The sequence below is a fragment of the Lemur catta genome, chromosome 2 (assembly GCF_020740605.2).
Source record: "Lemur catta isolate mLemCat1 chromosome 2, mLemCat1.pri, whole genome shotgun sequence".
In the NCBI taxonomy this organism is placed as follows: Eukaryota; Metazoa; Chordata; class Mammalia; order Primates; family Lemuridae; genus Lemur; species Lemur catta.
In genome coordinates, this window is record NC_059129.1 from 48,388,991 (window position 1) to 48,409,943 (window position 20,953).

The 20,953-nt window shown below is 57.8% G+C and overlaps 1 protein-coding gene across 2 annotated transcripts in view; it reads right to left on the reverse strand.

The window, feature by feature from the left end:
• Positions 1-878: 878 nt before the first annotated feature.
• Positions 879-20,953, reverse strand: part of KCNK5 (potassium two pore domain channel subfamily K member 5) — a 36,423-nt gene continuing 16,348 nt past the window's right edge. For both annotated transcript variants that reach the window (XM_045543623.1, XM_045543624.1), the window contains 4 exons: positions 7,322-7,433; positions 5,978-6,144; positions 5,512-5,680; positions 879-3,596 (listed from right to left, as the gene is read on the reverse strand). In XM_045543623.1, the coding sequence (XP_045399579.1) occupies positions 2,731-3,596; positions 5,512-5,680; positions 5,978-6,144; positions 7,322-7,433 (1,314 nt within the window). In that variant the 3' untranslated portion in view covers positions 879-2,730. The remainder of the gene's footprint in view (positions 3,597-5,511; positions 5,681-5,977; positions 6,145-7,321; positions 7,434-20,953) is intronic.

Below are 20,953 nucleotides of genomic sequence, written 5' to 3' on the forward strand. Positions count from 1 at the left end.
TCAAGCAGTACAGAACTGGTTGGTAAATACACGTGAGCCTTTGCAAACACATCCGTGCCCTCGTGAAAAATGTGGTTCACTCCTGAAATCCTAGAACTTTTCTCCCCAGTAGACTCAGAACTCATCCCATGTGGCACTGGGTAGGGGGCCCTGAAATTGTCATAGAAGGGCCAGTCCCCGAAGAGCTGGGGCCTGACAGAGCCTCCCTCAGACAGCTGCAGACATTCTTTCCAGGCCGCCGGGCCCACGCCCGGGCTCCACGGGCCTCCTGCCCACGCCTCGAGCTCAGAAGGCCTGGTCTTCTCTGACAACCTCTGGTCCACCCACCTGGAGACAGGAGCCCCTTCCCGAGCTGTCAGGGGTGCACACACCTGCAGGCTGTTCCTCACCACAGTGGCTGGGGGAACACACCTAGGCACGGCGCTGGCTGGGTTTGCATCTAGACTCACCATTTTGACTGAGATTTCACGCAAGACAACCTGTTTCCTCGTCTATAAAACAGAGACGGAACACTCACCTCACAGGGCTGCTGCAAGGTCAGATGAGTTCATTCATGTGTTACTGAGGGTGGCACATGGTGACACACGCTTGCCGTCATCACACCCTACCTCTCCCTCCTCACTCCTTTGAGTCCCTCCCGAGGCCCGGAGCTCCTCTGGGCTGTTCCTCCCCCGTCCGTCCTCCCAAGAGGCTGCCCCTCCTCCCTCTCTTCCCCCCTCTCCGCCTTCTCCCCTCCAGACCACCCCAATCCTCCTGCCGTGGGCCTGTCCTGAGTCCTCCCCGACCCCTGTGGATGCTCCCAGAGCCCTCCCTTGCTCAGGGGCCACAAACCAGCCGTCCCTTGCCCCGGCCCCCCACAGCACGCATGAGCCGGCCTGTTCACCTCACGTTTTATTGTAAAAATGTTAAAATAAATTACATTTGACATCATTGCCAGTATGTACATACAGTGTGTGCCATGCCAGGACAGCCAACAGGACAAGCTCATTAAAACGTTTCACAGAAAATACAAGGTCGCTCCCCTTCCCAGCCCCCTGCGGGGGTGGCAACCTCCACACCGGGTAGAAGGTGGGTGGGGTGTGGTCACATGCCCACCACAGTCTTCGCATGTCTGGGGGGAGGCTGGCCCCGTCTGTCCACAGTAGGGGGGAAGCGCACAGCGTGAGGGAGGGGCTGTGAGCTGCAGTCACCTGCCCCCGCCCGGCATCCAGTCGCCTGCGAGGGATCCCCCCACCTTGGCTCGCCTGCAGACCTGTGTCCCTCTCGAGCTCTGCATGGGGACTTGGCCCTTGATTGTCATAGCCTTGGCTGAGGTCGCCAGGGCAGGCCCACAGGGTGGACATCGGACATCCCAATCCTCGGGACCCTGTGCTTTAACCACTGGCTCTGAAGCCTACAACAGATTCCAGGTATATAAAAACAGCAGTTCATTTAAAAAAATAACAAAAACATTCAGGACAGGGTGGGCATCACGGAGACCCCAAGGACTTCGGCAGCAGCGAGTGTGCCCACCCCTTACTAAAAACAGTCCGTGTACAGCTTCACATTATTTTTTGCTCTCCAGCCCAAACCCTTTCCTTTCTTACACACATGTGCACACGCATGCACATGCAGGCACGCACGATAAACGGCAGCTGGAGAAAGGAGCTTGATTCACATATTTGGCCACTGCCCATTTGTGAGCCAAGAGCAACTGGCCTCACCCGACCTGGCCCACGGGGGCTGATGGGAGGGGAGGGGACAGTGAGGTCCTTGTTCTGGGCACACAGGAGACAGCGGAATGGGGAGTGTGGGTCCTCAGACCGGGAGGGGGGATGTGCCATTCCAGGAAGCGGGAGGGCAGAATCGCCAGGGCTGGGCCTGCAGCCCCCTGGCCCCCAGCCCCGGGAGGCCCAGCTTCCAGTGGCCATTCCTGGCCACCCTCCCTTCCTTCTACCACCTGGGGGGCAGTGGGGCAGAAAGCCTTGCATCTGCCATTGCTTGGCCTGAGACAGGGGACGGGGGCTCTCGGCTGGGCAGACCACAAGTGGGACTGAGACCCTGGGCCCACATTGACTTGTTCCAGGTCTTTCGAATCAGGACTGTTCCAGCCTCTGCCCATCCTCTCCTCTCCTTCCCCACGCAGCCTCTGCTCTATTGCCCTTGGCGGGAGGGGAGACGGGGCCGGCTACTGCTGAGGTGCTGAAATGCCCGGTCCCCAAGTCACCGCTGTGCCTCCCCAAACACTTTAGAGCTTGAAAAGGCAGAACTGGGTCTTACACACCCACCCCCCTCTCCAAAACGTGTAGCTCAGTACCAGGCCCGCAGAAGTTGCTCAGTAATACTGGGGAACTCAAAGAGCTGAGGCCTTGGCCTCAGAGAACCGTGACATTCAACCAAATGACGGGGCGAAGACCCATGCAGGCACAGGCCTCCTCAGGGTCACCGCGCCTGCCTGTCCTGCCGGCCCGCAGATCTGTGAATCATCACTACACCAGCCAAGCTCAGGACAGACGCCCCCGCAGCCAGAGAACCATTCAGCGGGAGGACAGAGGCCCTGTCCTGGGCAGGTGCCATTGCCATCGGTAGCATCTAGCTGGAGGGGATGGAAGGTAAAAAGGCCCCTGGCCCCCCACCCCCCGTTCCAGGGCTGCCCCCCACCAGGGGCCAGGGGTCCCAGCCATGACGGACGGGACACCCCGGGTGAGGGGAAAGAAGCCGTAGAAGGTGGGGTGGGGAGCCGGCCCTGCCTCACGTGCCTTTGGGGCTGTTCGCCTCATTGTACTCGTTCATCAGCTGCTCATAGGGCACGGAGAGCTCAGACTCGGTGCTGGTGAAGGTGGACTCGTCCGAGGAGGGGAACTCGCCCATGCTCAGGGGTGCCTCGGCTTCCGCTCGCTGCGGGGGCCTCTTCTCCTCCGCCAGGTTGTCCTCCAGCGAGGACTTGGAGGTCTCCTCGTCCGAGAGGCCAGTCTCCTCATTCACAAAGGTGATGCTGGCGTTCTGGAAGATGAGCGGGTGGTAGTCCTGGGCCTCCCACGGCTCGCCCTCCTCGCTGATGCGGTCCAGCTGGTTACTGAGCACCTCGGAGGTGGAGGAGCCGTCCGCGGGGACCCGAGTCCCAGCCTCCTCGCCGGGCGGCTTCGACACGTGGCCTTTGCTCCTCAGTGTCTGTGACACCTCTTCCAAGCTGGGCACCCGGTTCTTGGAGTAGACCACCAGGGGCGCCAAGGAAGGGGGGAGGGCTGGCAGCCCGCCGCCCTGAGTCCCCAGCCCTGGGCCCGCGCCCCTCTCCCCGCCCCCACTCGTCTTCATGGCCTTCTTCCCAATCTGCTTGATGAGGTCGTTGTAGGTCTCCTCCTTCTTGGACAGAAAGCTGAAGATGTTGACGTCCTTGGAGGCCCCACTGCCCGCCACCTTCAGGGCTGTCCTGGAATGGGGGGAGCTCTCGAAGGACTCCTTCCGCCGCCGCCGCCTCTTCTTAATGGCCTTGTGGACTTCCACAAACATGCTCACCTTCCAGCTGACAAACAGGGACAGCCAGGCCAACCCCAGGTAGATCCAGAGCTCCACAAAGTAGCGGTACAGGGCGTGGTAGTTGGCGCTGGGGTTCACACCTAAGAGGACAGGAAGCCCAGAGGTCAGGAAGGGTCAGCAGGGACCCGGGAATGTGCAAGAGCTACGCTGTGGTATCTGAGCAGGCGTCACGGTCACGCCAGGACACAGGAGGGGCCTGTTCCAGAGCCCGCGCCACCCCGGCTTCCCTGAGGGCCTGGGACTGTCACTCAGGGCCCCTCCCAGCCACCAGCCTGACTCTGAGCCTCAGTTTCTTCAACTACAGAAAATGAGGGCAGTGACTTTTTGAGGGAAGTTAAAGGGGCTTTGGGAAACTGGTGATGTAACCAATACACAGGTCAAGACACAGGTCACGAGTAGCTGCATCGCAGTCCATTATTCTACTGTCCCCAGCTGTTCTGTGTGTGTGTCACCGTTGGTTAAAACTGAATGGGTGGACATGACAGGAGGGGCCACTGGCATCCTCACAGCTAGGGATGGACAGGACACGCTGTTTAACATGAACCAGGCTGATGCTTGGGTCGAGGTGACCGAGGCAGCGCTGACCCTGGCAGGGAATATTCTGAACTGTCTTTACTCCCCTGGAAGGTCTGGTCTGCCTCCCCGACTTCCTCAGACTTGGCTTCTCCCTTAGCCTGGAGAGCTCTGTCCACTCGTCCCCTTCCTGCTCCAGGGGCCTTCCTGGGTTACCCCTCACAGCTCTGATGGTTCTGCTACTCTCTGGGGTCGCCTGAGATTTCCTTCATGACTTAACATTTACAACCATTCTGATCCGTCTCCCGTCTCCACCCTCCCTCGTTAGGTTACGGTCCCCCAGGGCAGGGGCTCCGGCGGGAGGGGTGCTGCCAGTCTTGCCCAAGGCCCCTGATCACAGAGTCTGACGATGACGATGACGATGACGAGGGCACACACTAATGTAGCCAGGCTCTACCCTCAGTACTGACGCGTATTAACTGGTTTTCCACCATCCTATGTGGTAGGCGCTATTATTTTTACCACTTTTACAGATAGGAAAACTGAGGCCGAGGTTTGGTGTCTTGCTGGGGCTGAGAAAGTAGTTAACTATTCTGCTGCGCTTCCCTAATACAAAGGCTCTCCCCAGCCTGCTCTGGGGCCCAGGGGCTATGCGGTGGCAGGGTTGTGCCTCCTCCCAAGACAGTAGGCCCAGGTTTGCAGGGGCAGGGGAGTGTGCTTTCGCCTGTTCCTCCCACGCACTCAAGCTACGCCCCCCCAGATTCCACAAAGGGCAGGGCACAAGGCTGGCGACCTCCCCCTGCCCTCTGGGGAGGGGTAGGGGTGGGGAACAGAGGCCCCTGGAGCAGAGGCTGAGGTCAGCAGGCCCAAAGAGGGTGTCAAGAAGATTAAGAACCGAGATGCAGCGCAGGCCACAGGCACAAGTATGTGCGTGGTTGGGGCCAGCTGGTCGCAGGCCTTCAGACAAAGGGGCCAAAGAATCTTATCGCCTCCCTGGATTAGGAGGGGAGGAGGAGGAAGGGGCAGGGCTGGGAGGCAGGGCTGCCGGGGAGAAGGCCTCCCTTGTCTTTAAGCTGCCTGTGCCAGGACAGTTCCCCTCAAGGATGAAAGGCTGCGGGGAGCGGGGGGTGGGGAGGGGGCTTCGTGGGGGACAAGCACGAACCCTGCAGGCTGAAGGCCCTACTCCTAGCCCTGCAGGAACCCAAGCTCAGGAGTCAGGGGAGGACAGAGGAGGAGATCAGAGCCTGAACAGAGAAAAGGAGGAGGGGAAAGGCCATATACAATAACGGGAACGAGAGAGAAGAGTCTCCTGCAATTACCCTGTGCCTCAGTTTCCTCCTGCCACTGGCAGGGTGGGTGGAGAACCCCGCTGGGTGGGGAAAGTGCCCAGAACACAGGCCGCCTACCAGCGCCCCAGCAAGGGTCCGCGGCGCTGCAACTGGAGAAGCAGAGACAAGACGGGAGGCAGAGGCAAGGACTCACCGGCCACGAAGTCACCGAAGCCGATGGTGGAGATGGTGATGAAGGAGTAGTACAGGCCCTCGATGTAGTCCCACTCCTCGGTCACCATGAACACGAGGGGCGGGATCACCAGGTGGACCAGGACGCCCCACACGATGAAGATGGCCGTGCACGTGATCTGTGCCTGCCGCTGACCGGGAGGCAGGAGGCCAAGTCAGACAACAGCGGAGACTTGGGAAGCCCAGCAGTGGGCCCAGAGGGCCGGGGAGACGGCTGGAGGGGAGGCCAGCTGGGCACCCGGCCTGGGAGGCTTCCCGCCGGGAAAGGAGGAGGAGGGAGGGGTGCTCCCAGCCTGCCCCAGAGAGCTCTGAAATTGCCCTCTTGCCACCTGTCCTAACACCCCCGTCCAATTCTTAGAGCCTTCCCGTCCTCCCCTCACCTGTCACTGTCCCCTATCTCTGCCCAGCACCTAGGGTTGGGGACATACCAGGCTCACGCCTCTCTTGGTGAGGAACTGGCCCAGCCTCTTGGCACGTCCCCCGAAGAACTTGCCCAGCGCACTGATCCATGTCAGGCAGAGTGGCACCCCGAAGAGACCATAGAAGACGCAAAAGAGGCGACCGGCGGGGGTCTTGGGGGCCACATTGCCATAGCCTGAGGAAGGAGAGAGTGAGGTGGGGAACAGAGCCACAGCAGGAGGGGGAGGACACACACACACACACACACACACACACACACACACACATACACTCTCACTCTCTCCCCCCCAGCTCAAGGCCAGTCCTGTAAGATCAATTGATACTGACTTAATATCAATACTTAAGTAATATTTCCCTTGATCACACCCTGATCGTGATCATTTACAAAGCAATTATGACAGTATGGGCCCTGTCTCCTCCATCTAACTGGGAGCTCCCTGCAGGCAGAGACTACGCCCCCACCATCCACAGGTCTCCCGTGAATCCATACGGTCCTGCCGTGCAAACCAGAGGAGGCCCCTCTCCGTGCAGACGCCCCAGAGGTACTGTGGCAGCCAGTCTCCAAAGACCATTCTCAGTTCCCTTCCTTCTTATGCAACTGCTCCTATCAAGGCAGAGTCCAATCTTCCTCCCTTTGACTCAGGGCTTTGCCCACGGAAGCGGTCGGAGGCAGTGACGCTGCACAGGCGAGGTCTAAGACCCTGCTGCTTCTCCTGATTCCCTCGACGTGCTCCCTTTGGGGTTGCCCTCTTAGAGCCCGGCTGCTGCACCGTGAGGTGCCTGGGCCACATGCAGAGGCCTTGTGCTTTCATTCCCAGCCAACAGCCAGCATCAACTGACAATCTGCGATGGGAGGAACCCTCAGGCCAGCTGGGCTTTCAGATGACTCCTTCCCAGTCGTCATTTGACTGCCGCCATATTGGACAGCTCAAGCAAGAGGTGGCCAGCTGAGCCAACTCAACCCACAGAACGGTGAAAGATAAGATAGGTTGTGTTTTGAGCCACCAACTTCTGGGCTGGCTGGCAATGCCACCATAGAGAACCAGAATGGAAACCTAGCTTGGTGAGTGAGCATGATCTGGGTCTGTGCAGGGAGCAGCCTGCTCAGTCTCCCACAAGGCTCTGGGTATCAGCTATGTCATTGTTCCTGCTCAAAAAGCCCAGGTCAGGACTCATGGCAACAGCCTCCCAGGCAGAGCTAGTCACCAAGGACTTACTGAATCCCCAGGCAAATGTCAAAAGGACAGCCTGCAACTGGCTTGACTTCACCCCTGATAGAGCTGGGCTCCCATAAGGTTCCAATGAGCTAGGCATGGGAGTGGGTATCCTACTAAAGGTTCCGGAAGACTCACCAATGGTGGTGATGACCGTGGCTGCAAAAATCATGGCATTGGGCCAGTTCCAGTTGTTGAAGGTCTGGTTCCCTGTGATGGCCACGCCCTGTCCTGCAGCATCAGAAACTACCTAAAAAGAGAGGGAGAGAGAGACAGACAATAAGGGTCAGAGCTGAGGCCACATAGCTGCTTTCTGAGTGACAGCACTGCATCAAACTCCTTGTTAGCACTCTCATTTAATTATCACAATAACCGGGTAGCAGTTATAAATGTCTTCCTTTTATAGATGAAACATTAAGAGGATCAGACAGGTTTTGCCCAAGGTCACAGAGCTGGTAAGGATATGAACCCAGACAACTGGGCCCCGAAGCGCATTCTTTCACTGAGCCAGTGCTGCTCAAACTTACTGGCACGCACCAGTCACCTGGAGGCCTGTTAGACAGACTGCTGGGCCCTCCCCGCCGAGTTTCTGATTCCGCAGGGCTGGGAAGGGGCACTTCTAATAAGGTGATTGCTGACGCTACTGGTCTAGGGACCACATTCTGAGAAGCGCTGCACTAGACTATTCTGCCTCTCAAAGAAGGCAGGTGCGATGCAGACGTACACGAGGTCCCCTATGCCCTACTCAGCCCCCCACAGAGCGTGTTCTGCCTGCAGAGGCCAAGTTCAGAGCTGGCCCGGGAGGGATCCCCATACACTCTTCAGCCCACTGCAGGATACCTGCGAGGTCAGCTCGGGGCCTCTAGCTCTGTCCCCTGGGGGCATGCAGACCAGTGGTCCTCGTGCCCATGCTGAGGACTCCAACCCACCCTCTCCCCAACAGGCTCCCGCTTCCCTCTCTTCCCTGTACCCCTCTCTCTCTGGCCTGGGCTCAGCAATCGTCTGGGAAAGGACAGATCAGAAGGTGGTGAATACATGTCAGGGTGACTCAAAATTGTGCTGTCAGTCCCCACAGAGCTTGCAGCAAGTGTGGACAGTAGGTGAGAGGCCATCTGGGGATGTCCCTGGAGGTCTTATCTGCTCCAGCAATACTGACGATGGCCAAACCTGTTTCCATCTGACTAGTCTCTGACTCTGCCCCATCCTGCAGCTCTGCCCACCACTTACTCCAACCTACCAATGGGGCTGTGCCGGCTAGCAGAGCCTGGACCGCAGAAGCCCCATAAGACGGAACTCTACATCCAGGGTTTGAGCCCTGTCCCCAAGGAGCGTCTCTGAGGCCGTGAAGGCTGCGCAGCTGCAGCGTGGGAAGGTGGGACTGTCACATCAGACTCTGCCTCCGAGAGCTGAGGTCCAGCCAGCCAGGCCACAGCACACGCAATGACCAGGACACGCAAACACCAACCGGCTGCCGGGAGCTAACATAAACACTAAGGACCAGCCGGTGGGTTTTTGGAAACATCAAATCTACATCTGGAGCAAGAGCATGAGGAAGTGCCGGGCCCTGCATGTTAGTGTCAAGCAGATGGCGGGGAACGCAGAACTGGCCTCCACCTGTTATCTCAGAAACAATCTGCAACTGGACAGCCGAAAACACACGGAAAGGGCACACGAGGACACCGTGAGAAGGGAACTGAATGACTGACCAGAGGTGACACCGCAGCACCACCTCTGGTCGTCCCCGTGGAACCATGGGGCACAGGAAAGATGTCAGAAGACAAGCTGTCCCTATTTTCACAAAAAGGAAAAGGGTGGATTCTAGAGACTTGGAAAACAAACCTGAACTCTTGCAAACTTCTGAATGGGGAGAGGAGAATGTCTGGAACATTCCGAAGAGGAAGTAGTGGGCACTAGGAGCTAACACAGACTCACCGAGACCCAGTCACGCTCAGCTGAGTGCATCTCCTTTTCCAAAATTGCTGCAAAGCCTTGAAGTTTTGTGGAATGCAATAAATCCAGATATCAGCAAGGCAGCTAACAGATGGATTTAAAGATATTCATGTGGACAAGACAGAGAAACGTGGGGGGAGGGGAGGATTAATTGGGTCCATTCAAAGGCAGACAAACAACCCCAGGAAGTACTGATCATTATCGACCAGGACCGAGGTCTCCGTGATCATGCCTGGCCTCTTCAATATTTTAATCAGCCGCACCGTGAGGACAGAGGCGGCTTAGCAATCCAGCGCTCAGAGGACGCAAAACTGGGGATAAGCGTGCGATGGGAAGGGAGCCAACACGCGGCAGTGGCAGTACTGAGACTCAAAAATCATCTGGACTAGAAACAGGGGCCAGAATTAACAAGTCTTGAGTGTCCTTTTAAACTTTCAAATCTTACACTTTGGATTGGAAAAGACCAGTACAGGATCAAAGAGGAAAGTCCTTGGGTTTTAGCTGACCATGAACCGACAAACACTAGGGTGGCTGCCAAAAGCAAGTGCAATCTCAGGCCATGTCAACTCCAGGCCTACCCAGGGCTGGGAGGTAACGAACCCATTGTTCCCTGCAGGGTCAGGGCACACCACATGCGGGGCACCTAGTTCCATTCCGGGTGTCAGACAGTATATTAACCAAGGCCAAGGTCCCAAAAGGAATGGGGCTGGCTTTTGCAGATAACAAGCTACCTCACAATGGGCTATCCTTTGCAGTAATCAATAATTTCTGATAGTGAAAACATTCAGCCCAGGGGTGACCACCACCCATCAGGGGTATTGCTGAAGGTATGACTGGAACAGGGGATTCTCAACTGCGGGTGGCAGTGCCTTCCAGGAGTGTTGGGAGACGCTGAGCGGGCTGTTTTATGTGCAAGGTGCTGTTCTGGGCGCTGGGGATACTGCCAGGAACGCACAGAACCCCCGCCTTCCCCACACGTTTATTCTAGTGGGTGAAAGGCTATGTGCTGCTGGCATTAAGTGGGCAGGGGCCGGAGATGCTGAAGGCCCTGCAATTCACAGGACAACCCCACCCACAATGCCAACACTGCTCCCCCTGGGAAACACTAGCTTGCTAAAGGTAACCTGTGAGCTGAGATCATTTAGTGAGTGCTAAAGAGACATCAAACAAAAGAGGGCATTAAGGTCGGGAGTGTGGTGAGGTGGAGAGCTGGGCTTCCTGCCTTTTACCCTTTGGGCAGTGGCTCACTTTCCCGTGATCTCCTTTATCTCTGCGTGCTCGCCCGGCGGGAGGCAGGCATTCCCAAGGGCCCTCGCTCCTGGGAGCTGGGTGCACCACCATCCTCGCAAAGACCCAGTGGTGGCGATTACACCCACCAGGCGGAGGGAGGTTACCTGGCAGAGCTGGGCTAGGCTGCAGACTGTGTGGTTTCAAGTCTACAACTTCAAGCCTCCCTGCCCCACCCTGCTCTGCCCACTCCCTGGGCTCCCCCAGTGTCCCTGTTGCCCCCTGCCCATGGCTCCCCAGCTGACCTGGGAATCAGCTTGGTCCCACCCCAGTGCTGGGGGCAGAAGCGGTGTCAGACACTCCTTGCTGGGGCATTTATACGTGTATTACCTAACTAGCTCTTCCTGTGATCACTTGGCAGGGGAGAAAACTGGGCTCAGGAAGCTGAGGTTCAGATGTGAACTTGGGGGCGCCAGCTCCCCATTCCCACCACGAGTAGCTGAGGCTCTGGTGGGGACAGCCCACTGATCATGGCTGGGATCACACAGGAGGAGGAGGAGGCCTTCACTGGTCGCCCAGAACAGAAAAGCTGACCCGGGGCCGAGGCCATCCGTGGGTTACGGGGAGGGACATGGGAGAGCCAGGCAAACACCCTGTTAGACAAGGCGTCCCGTCCCTGGGGTTAGGGAAACAGCCTTCACGGGAGGAGGCGGCCCCTGTTCACTCGCAGGATTCTTTAACTTGGCTCCCAAATTCACACAAGACAATATTTTCATTTTCCATACAAGCCTGGAACATCATGGGAGAAGGAATAGAGTTCCCTGCCTCTGTCACCCTCATCATAAAGCAGCTGTGATTTATTGAGGGCTTACTATGTGCCAAGTGCTATGCTAAGCATTTTATATGCCTTTAGCTCATTTAACGAGGACAGAATCCTGCTGGGAAGATACTATCAGTTTTTCCATTTTACAAATGAGGATTTGGGACTTAGAGAGGTAGCCCAAGGTTGCAATGCTAAAAGCAGTAAAGCCAGGACTAGAACCCAGGCCCATCTGGATCCTCACTGCTGTATCCTATCCCTTGTCCCTATAAAGGCCACAGGAAGAAGGCCTGGGCATACTTCCACCCCTTCCACCAGCTGAAAAAACACTGCCCTAAAACCAGTCCAGTCACTTTGGCCAGCCGGCCGGCGAGGCAATACCCATGCCTTGCCCAGAGCTTCAGACATCCAGCTGCCCTGACCCCCCTTCCCAGGCACTTCCTGTCCACATGAGCTGGGTTCCCAGACACCCCCTCCTCTCTCAGGGACCCAAGGCTTCCCGCAGCAGTCACCGGGTGTCCCCTTTCTGGAGAAACTCGTCTTGACATGTGGGCACGTCCAGGGCTTTGGGATGTGCTGCCCACCTCCAGACACAGCAGGCAGGGCTGAGGTGGGGCCGTTTCCTTCATAGGCTGGGGAGGGGGACTGAAATCAAGACGTCAGCCTGGCTGGGGACTGCAGCTGCCTGGCCCCCATAGCTACGCCGGGCCCTGCCTCCAGCTCCCCCACAGCCACCACCACTCTGGGATCACAGAACTCTCTCCTGTACGCAGAATGCAGCCTCAGCAATCATCCTCAACTGTGGTCCCACTGGACCCACAGATCGTTGGTGGTTCACGAGGGGAACCTCCCTTACCATCCCTGGCTGCACCAATCCATAATCCATTCCATCGACGCTCACTTAGTCCCTCTGGCCTGGAAGGTATTGACAAAATATCAGTCCTCTCACTTGGCCCTCCTAGCTACCTCCTCACCCCTTGTGAAGGGGTGGGCATCACTTATTCATCCTTATTTCACAGAGAATAAGTTGACATTTGAATAAAAGTTGATATTTGAGCACTTGTGAAGACAGGCACTGATCTAAGCACTTTACATCACTTAGCTCACCGAATCTTCATACCCTGTAAAGCAGATACTACTGTTATCCCCATTTTAGAGATGAGGAAACAGAGGCACTTGCCCAAGGTCACACAGCTAGTGAGTGGCGGAGCTGGGACGTGAGCCCAGGCAGTTGGGCTCTCAGCCACTGTGCTATCTATAGATGGGCAGGGGGATGCAGGCGGGCTTCTCGCTGCAGGTGAAATGACACCCCAGGCAGCTGCGTGGGAAATACCCACAGGAATGCAGACACTCCCCTAGAATGTAAGCTCCATGAGGGCAGGGACTCTTACCTGTTTTCTTTTCCACTGCTATGTTCCCACTGCCTGGCACATGATATTAACAGCTGCTCAACAAATATTTGTTAAATGTGTGAATAAATAAATGACTAAATGAGGGTATGTTCTCTAGCTCAACTGACTTATCCTCTAGTGCCCCTTTGTCCCCAACACCTTCCAGCATGGTTCTGTAATTGGCTTTTAACTAAATTCATCAGCAACAAGGGGGAGGCCTTCATCTAGCACAAGGGCAGGCAAGAGGCTCAGCCCCAGCGGCGGTGGGGCTCACAGGGGGCTGCTGAACCCCCAGCATCCAACTGGCCTTGGGTGGGACAGTGGGGCTCAGCAGGCTGAGAAGACAGGGCAGAGGGCCAGGAGCCGGGGAGGGGCGAGGTGAGGGGGGCAGGAGAGCCCCGAGGAAGGGGGTCAAGACAGCAGAGCAGGCAGCAGTGGTGCTGGGAGAGGTCCCTGGATGGCTGGATTGTCCTTCCTGCAGGAAGGGAGGCCTGTCCCCTCCGGAAACTCTCCACCAAGCCAGTGGATGTGCTGAGAGCAGGAGGAGGAATAGAACAGTCAGCATGGATTGAAACTTTGCTTCCAGCTGGGTACTTTCCTTACTGAAACCTTAAAGCCCCTCCTCTGTGAGGACACTCAGTCAATCCCAGGTACAGCAAGGCCACCGTGGCTCAGGTTGAGCTCTAGGACGCCACAGGTGCAGACCTGCGCTCGTGGAAAAGGTGGGACCGATCAGGGTTTGAATCAGAGGGGGTGTCTCTACTGCCAGCAGCAGGTCTCTGGGTAAGCACTGGGCAAACACACCTGTAATCAGTGTTGTCACTCCAGACCGTGTGGTGATTTGAGACCCAGGAGCAAAGACCGCTAGTCCCTGAGGCTAAACCAGACGGACTGGCATGCCCTGGGCAGGGGTGGAGAAGGGCTAGGGGTTTACAGTCCTGTGCCTGGAGGACAGGACTGAGTGACAACAGGAGACACTGTCCCCAACCTTCCTCACACCTGCCACCTCTTCCCACCACTTCCTGTTTTAACAGAGAAAACTGAACATTCCCAGCCTGACGAATTGGCTCCCTCAAGGCACAGGGGAGAAGGGACGGGGACTGCGGCTCCACAGGTACCCGCTGTCCACCCGACAGCTGGAGTCAGGGGCAGGGGAAATGGACACACCCACGATGCCTGACTGCTGACCCCAGAGGCTCCCCAGCCACCCTGACCAGTTTCCCAGCCAGCCAAGCAAGTTGGGCAGGCTGCTGGGGGAAGGAAATGCCACCACTGCCCCCCCCCAGGTGACACAGGCCAGGCGCAGACAGGAGGCGGCATCTCCGCACATGCGTCCAACTCCTCCCAGCCCTGGCCCTCCGTGTCTCCGGTCTGTCTGTCCGCCTGGTCTTCAGCGAGGAGCCCCTGTGTGGGGAGCCCAGTGGGGGGCTCGCAGCAGGACAGGCAGAAGGAAATGAGTAAACCTATCTCAGGCACTTTTTAGGCAAATATTTGCAGTTTGGGTTTCTTTAATACAATGGTTTTCAAATTTTATAACGCCAGGGAAGTTAGGAACAGATAAAGGGAGGAGGGGACGGTGCTCATCTCCCATGAAGCTCGAGAAACGGGAGTGGGAGTGGGAGTGGGCGGGAGCGGCTGGCGGGCAGTTGTCTGCCCAGATGACAGGACAGCCCTTCGGGACAACGCGTCCACCTGTTAACCCTCTTATTCCCAAGACAGATTCGAGAACTGGAAACTCCAGTGGCCAAGCTCTCAATTGTCACCACTCCCTTCCAATCTCCATCCCAGAATGACCCAACTCCTCAAACTATTCCCTTATAGTTAACTGGGGGGTGGGGGGAGGGGAGCTGGGACTGCTTTCAGATGAGGAAACTGAGGCTTGGATGCCACATAGGCATCGTGGTTCTCTGCCCAGGTTGGACTGGCATTGGAACCATCTTGGAATTTAAATAAATACTACGCCTGGGCCCCACCCACAGGTATTCTCTTGACCTGGGCATGGCTCTTACAAAGTTCCAGCAGTGAATCTGCTGTGCAGCGGCTGCCTTAGTGGAGGGTGATGGGGGTGCCGGGCTCGGGCCTTCCATCGTCCTGTCTAAGGAGGGTGTGTGCCTGGCAGGGAGAAGGAATTCCTGGTATTTTCCCTGCTGCCCTCTCACCTCAGGCCAGGTGACCAGGGTGTGGCTCGGAGGGCAGCGTAGTTTACAAGCAAGGTATTGGCGACGGCCCAGCAGTGCCACCCCGACACCTGCACCAGCCGCAGGCCCCGCTCACCTGGGCTCTGTCTCTCCCTAGGAAGGAGCAGAAGCTGAGACTGGAAGCAGTGACGCACCCTGTCTTCCCTGAGACCAGAGACGGGCTGTTGCAAAAGGGACTTCATTAACTTCTCCTTTGCTTATCTGCGTTCTCAGAGTTGCTCCTATACCTACGTGAAGTATCTAGAAGGAGGAAGGCAGCTACAGCAGCTGCCGGGGACTGGGGCGCCAGGATGTCCGTGTGGGGCCTGAAGACCCGGGCTCGGCTCAGTTCTACCGGGACTACCTCTGACTTCTCTGCCTACCTCCTTCTCCGTAAAATGAGGGTAGACTGTGACTGCTGGGGTCCCCCCCGCCTGGGCAGGTGACACCTCCCTAAAATTCACATTTTCCTCTGCCCAGAACCATGACTTCTGGGCCCGGCCCAGCACCTCTCCCCAGCCCTTCTCCTCCATAGCACACTCAAGAAATGCAACTGCATTCCCAGGACCTGGCACACTGGCCCACCCGCCCCAGCTCCTTCCGAGCACCCAGCAAGACAGGCTCCCATGTCAAGAGCCCCACTCCTGGGCTCATTCGAGCCTGCTTTCTGTTCCCCCTGGATCCCGCCGCAGGTTAACTCCTCTTGGGTCCCTGAAGTAACGTGCCCAGTGCCAACCTGCTGTCCCTCAGCCCGGGGAGCAAGCAGCCAGCCAGATGGCCCATGGCGGCCCTGCAGTGCTGGTCACACCTAGGCTAAACCCCAAGCATCCCTGCTGGGCAGGGGGGACAGCGGCACGCTACCCCGGCCCTCGTTGCACACGTTAGGGGTCCTCATTCTGCTTCTTAACCTGGACTGCGTGTTGAGATTATCAGGGGAGCTTGGAAAAATACTGATGCCCGGGTCTTACCCCCCCAGTTCCAAGAGAAATAGTCTGGGGCTGGGACGGTGATTCTAACATTATGTTCAGCCAAGTTTCAAAACCACTGTCTTAGACCCAAACCACTCTCCTTCCTTGTCAGGGACCCAGTTGAGCCCCACCCCTGGAGTCAGCGCTCGGCAGCCCTGTGCTCAACTGTCCTCCCGTCCACCTCTGGGCTTCCCCTGCCCGCCCGCCTGAGCCATCTCTCAGCAGCACGGCGAGGTCTCACACACACGGGGGCAAGCCCGTGCCATATGGGAGCAGGTTTTCAGCAGACACCTCTGGGTTTCCGACTTTCACAGGGAGGGACAAAGAAAACAAGGCAGGTGACCCTGCCCCCATTGTTCTCAGGCCGGGACAGTAACCCCCCCTTAGCAGCCAGGTGCCCCTCCCGTGAGAACGAGCCCAGGGCAGAGCTCTGCGGGGACTGGCTGACCTGCAGGGCCACAGGCTCGGCTAAAGCAAACAGTGAGGCCCGGTGGGGCCTGCGCTCAGGATGGGAGTCAGCACACGTTCTCAGGCACCTGGAGGGCTGAGCCCACGGGCTGTGTGGAAATCCCCGGCAGTGCAGACACAGGGGACCTCAAGGGCCCCTCCCCAGCCCCACCGCACCGAGTCTGCCTGAGAACTGACCCCGGGAAGCAGGAAGAGCCCCCTCCCTCCCAAACACACACACCAGATGACCCCCTGGAGCCATGTTCTCAAAATCTACCCCCACGTCATCTTCTCATCTTCTGAAGGACGCAGGGCAGGCAGGATGTCCAGTGAGGCTTAAGTGACAAGAGGGACATCCTTCATCCACGTGTGGCTTCTCTACCCCCCAATTCACAACCACTGCCTACCCCAGGGTGGCTGTGACCTGGTCCACGGTCCTGTGCTGGTGTCCATGACCTATCTGGGGCCTGGGTTTGTGACTTTGTCCCCTTCCCTGTTCCCAGAACCCAGAACTGGGGTTGTCTGACAGCTCTCTGCCCCGACTGAGGCCAAGAGGTGTCTCCCAACTAGTGGGCCAACAGTGGGAGAGGGGCACAGGAAATGGTTTCAGCCGGGCGGGGCCCCTTGAGTCTGTCCAGCAGCACAGAGCAGCTCTCCTCCTTCCGCCACGAGGGTGTGGGCACCAAGGAGCAAGGCCTTCCTCCCAAGCGTGGCTTAGCAAGCTCTGAGGAGAGGCCCCCGCATTGAATCCGGCTCCTGGCCCAGCTCCCTCCTCCAGGACACGGTTAGGAGAGCCTGAGTCAGCACCTCCCTCCCCCGAGCCCCACACGCATCACGCACCATCTAGCACGCCCCTGCCCCTCCACCACAACCTCAACTGAGACACGGGGCCCTGAAGGGAAACCAGGCAAAGGACGCTACTATTCCTATTCTGTAGACGAGGAATCTGCAGAGAGGGCAAGTGACATGGTGAAGCCACACAGCAAGCTGGTGACAGCACAGAGCAGACCTGCCAGAGGCCCTAACTCTCAGCTGAGGACCCCGCCCACAGAACAGCCCGACCACCGTCCCCTCCCCGGGACCGGGCCGGGCGACGCCAGCCACAGCAGAGCAGGCAGGTGCACAGAGGCCACCGAGTGCCGTAAACGGCTATAGGGTCACGCCTGCAGGTCTCACCTGCCCGTACCATGCAGGGTGAGCGCAAGCCCGTGCTCCCTACCCCACGCCCCTGGGGATGCCTCTTAGATTCCCCCCACCTCTGGGGTAGGGTGCAAGGAGCAACCACAGGAAGTCACTGGCCACTTGAGGTTTCTAAAAACATCCCTTGGACCACAAGGGAGGTCACAGGAACTGCTGACTCACCATCCACGCAGCACAGGCTGATGACCTGAGGGAGACGTGGTTCACTGGTGCCCGGGTGCCTGCCGTGTGCCGACCCGCTGCCTGTCCCCCTGGGCCCAGGCCTGCACTGGGCACACCAGCTGGGATGGCCAGTCTACTCGACATCATGAAAGTCAAGTTTGGAGCCCTCTGGGAACAACACAAGGGCAGAGGCAAAAGGCCCTGGCTTTGGAGCAGACACACCTGGGTTCAAATCCTGATGGCGCATCTACTAGTGGGTTGCCTGGGGCACATCTTGTCACCTCTTTGAGCTTAACTTTCCGTATGTGGAAAATAGGGGTACCACGGCTTCATTGGGTTGGGGTGCAGAGTATGAGAAGTGACGCACGGCTTGGTGCTGGGCACCCAGGGCATGTTCCAGAAATGAGCGCTGGGAAGAAAAGCGAACACTGAGTGTTGCTGCTTCTGTATAGAGCCAGGGGCCCGGGCAGGACCCTCCATTCTGAGGGCTTGTACCCGCTGCACACAGCCTCAGAGCTGCAGGAGCGGGCCAGCGTCGATGGCAGTGTCCTCCCTCTGTCCACCACCACCTGGAAGACTGGTGCCTGGGACAGTCCCCGCGGTTTGCAGCTCTCACGCCCCTGTGCCAGGTGCCTTCCCCGGCTCACTGTCCTCAAAGAGGCCACAGCACCTGAAACAGCAAACACCCCACACTCCCCAGCCCCCAGCCCAGGGTGCTCACCGCCACCTGACATTCCATTAGGTACATTTATCTGCCCCAAACAGACAATGAGCTCCGAAGGCAGAGACTTCACTCATCCCTTAATCCCACAACAGAACCTAGCCCTAGAGGTGCTCAATATTTGCCTAAATGAATGCATCTCCAAGACACGTGCCTCTGGGACACGGCGGGTCCCAGTGCTGTGTTTTATGTGGGCTCTGGTCCCACTGGATGAGGCGGGGAGCCCTGGCAGGTGCGGGCGCAGCACGGGTTGATGACTGTTTCCAGTGCCTCTTCCCGACCCCACCCGTCTGCAAGGCCAAAGCCCCCAGAGGTCCTTGCCCTGGTGAGTCAGCTCCCCTGTGGACTTTGGAACCATCAGGATTCCAGAGGAAGGAGGCAGGTGGGTGCGGAGCGGGGCAGGCGGGGGACGTCCAGGAGGTGGGACGCCCACTGGCTGGGGACCTCTCCGCGCATGCCACCGCTTCCCTGCTCTCTCCCCGCAGTGGGAGGCAGGACGCTCTGACCCATGAAGCTCCTGTGCCCTGGCTGCCAGTCCTGTTCCCCGGGACATGTCTGCCTGCCCTGGACCCCAGACTCCTACCTCCCCGGAGGAAGCCTCCTCCTGACCCTGCCACTGTCATCCCTCCAGGTTACATCTGTACCCTTGAAAAGGGTTGGGGGGTGACACGACTCTACCCCTTGCCCCTCAGAATGCCCCAGACAACCTGGCAACCCCCCCAACCCAGGGGCCTCCCACCTGCTCTTCCCTCCTGTCCCTTCTCCCTTGCCTGTGGCTGGCCACGAGGTAATAAGTAACTGCCTGTCCTTGAGGGCTGCAGTTCTGACGATAAGGGACTATTAAGCCTACCCGTTTATCATTAAATATAATTTGTTTAAGATGACCAAGTGGTTAAGCTGTAAGCCTCTCCACTAATTAAAAAAGAAAGGCCTGGGGAACCAGGAGTTGGTGTTAATCCTGTGCTTCTCCACTCCTTGCCTGTTTGGTACAAGCCGCCCCTTTCCACCCAGGCCCGGCCCCACGGAGCCTGGCCACGGAGCTGGTCTTTTCATCCACCTGTGGCCTCCCAGCGATCTTGTCCCCATCCTTCCCCACAGAGCTCCCTGCAGGAGCCTCTTGAGAGCCAACCACCTGTCCCCAAATCCTTCCTTATTGTCTGACTCTAACCTAAATCCCTCCGGCTGCAGTCCAAGCCCATTTCCTTTGGTTCAGTCTCCGGCTGGAGCCAGACAACAGCTGGCCTCCATCCTTTCTGGAATAAATTGTACAAGGAACTACCGGCAAACCAGCATAGACATCTTGGGATGGATGGTACTCTTGGCGAGGTGGGGGGGCTTTCTGCTTCCATGGCTCCCAAATCCCAGACTCAAACCCCACCAGAACACTGAGTCACAGAGACAACAGCCAAGACCTCAAAGCTCGACGACCTTGAAACACTGGGCAAGAGGCAGGGGGAGCTTTGCCCCTTAAAGTCCGGACTCTCTGACAGATCTCAGAACACGCTGGTTCTGCCAGGGGCACTGGCTGCCACGGCTCCATTGGGAGGTCACAAGATGTGGCACAAAGAGGATCCCCAAGGACTGTGAAAAGGAGGGTGAGCCTAATATCTGTAGCTGGTGACCCCGACCTCGCCCAGCTCTCCCCTCGTTGCCCAGGTACGTCAGGAAGCAGAGGGCCGACCGGGCACAGCTGGCACTGCCTCTCCTGCCTCTTGCACGGATGGCCCCCCGCCCACCTCCAGCCCCAGCCAGCTGGGCGTGGGATGTGACTGGGGTTAAGAAACAGAGCTGTTTTGTGCTGAAGGTATGGAAAAATACCACCAGGCCCTCCTAGCACAGACAGGCCGGGCTAGGTGAGGGCTGGGGTGGGGGATGGAAAAACTTCCTACCCCGCTAACCTGGGGCCCAGGACCAGGGACAGGCCGGGCAGCAGGAAATGGAAACTCTTGACTCTAAGACACAGTCCCATTGCGAAACACGAGAGACAAGGAACGCGGGCCGTGCCTCAGACGCACCGACATGCTTTCTCCCTCCAGCAGGGCTAGGGTTTTAAGCACAGACAAGCCTGTTTAACCCCTGACACTCGCTCAGGCTCCGGCAAGCCCCTCAGCCTTCTCAGTGGAGCGAAAGGATGTTGGACAGAAAGGCCTGCACGGTATTGGCGACTCCCTAGCCCAACAAGTCATGACCTCAGTTTCTTCATCTGTAAAATGGGAAGATGCCACCTCCCCACCAGTTCTCAAGGTTATGGATCAAAAGGCTGGATGGAGAGCATGAAGCCTGGCACACAAGCAAGTTAGAGCCGCTCCTGATTCATGAACTTCTAGTTACACATATCCAGGGCTGTTGGGGGCGGGCGTGTGTTGCATGCGGCTGGAGGATGCTGAAAGAAGGGAAAGTAATGCACGAGGTCTCCAAGTCACCTGAGGGTCAGGCAGGGGAGTGGCACCCATTCCTTACATGGCTGTCCCCTGTCCCCTGTGGGGCCCAGTTTCTGGTGAGTGGTAGCAGGGACAGCCACTTCATGGGCTGGCCCAGGGAGGACCATCTATCCTCAAGTCTGTTGAAGCAGAGCCTTTGTCCTGGGCCGCTGAGGGCTAGACAACTGACCAAGCAGTGGACTTCCAGACACAGCTGCCCTCTTCAAATCCCTCTCCCCACGTATAAAATAGGGCTGCTGGTCACTTCTCAGGAAGAGTGGGGGGAC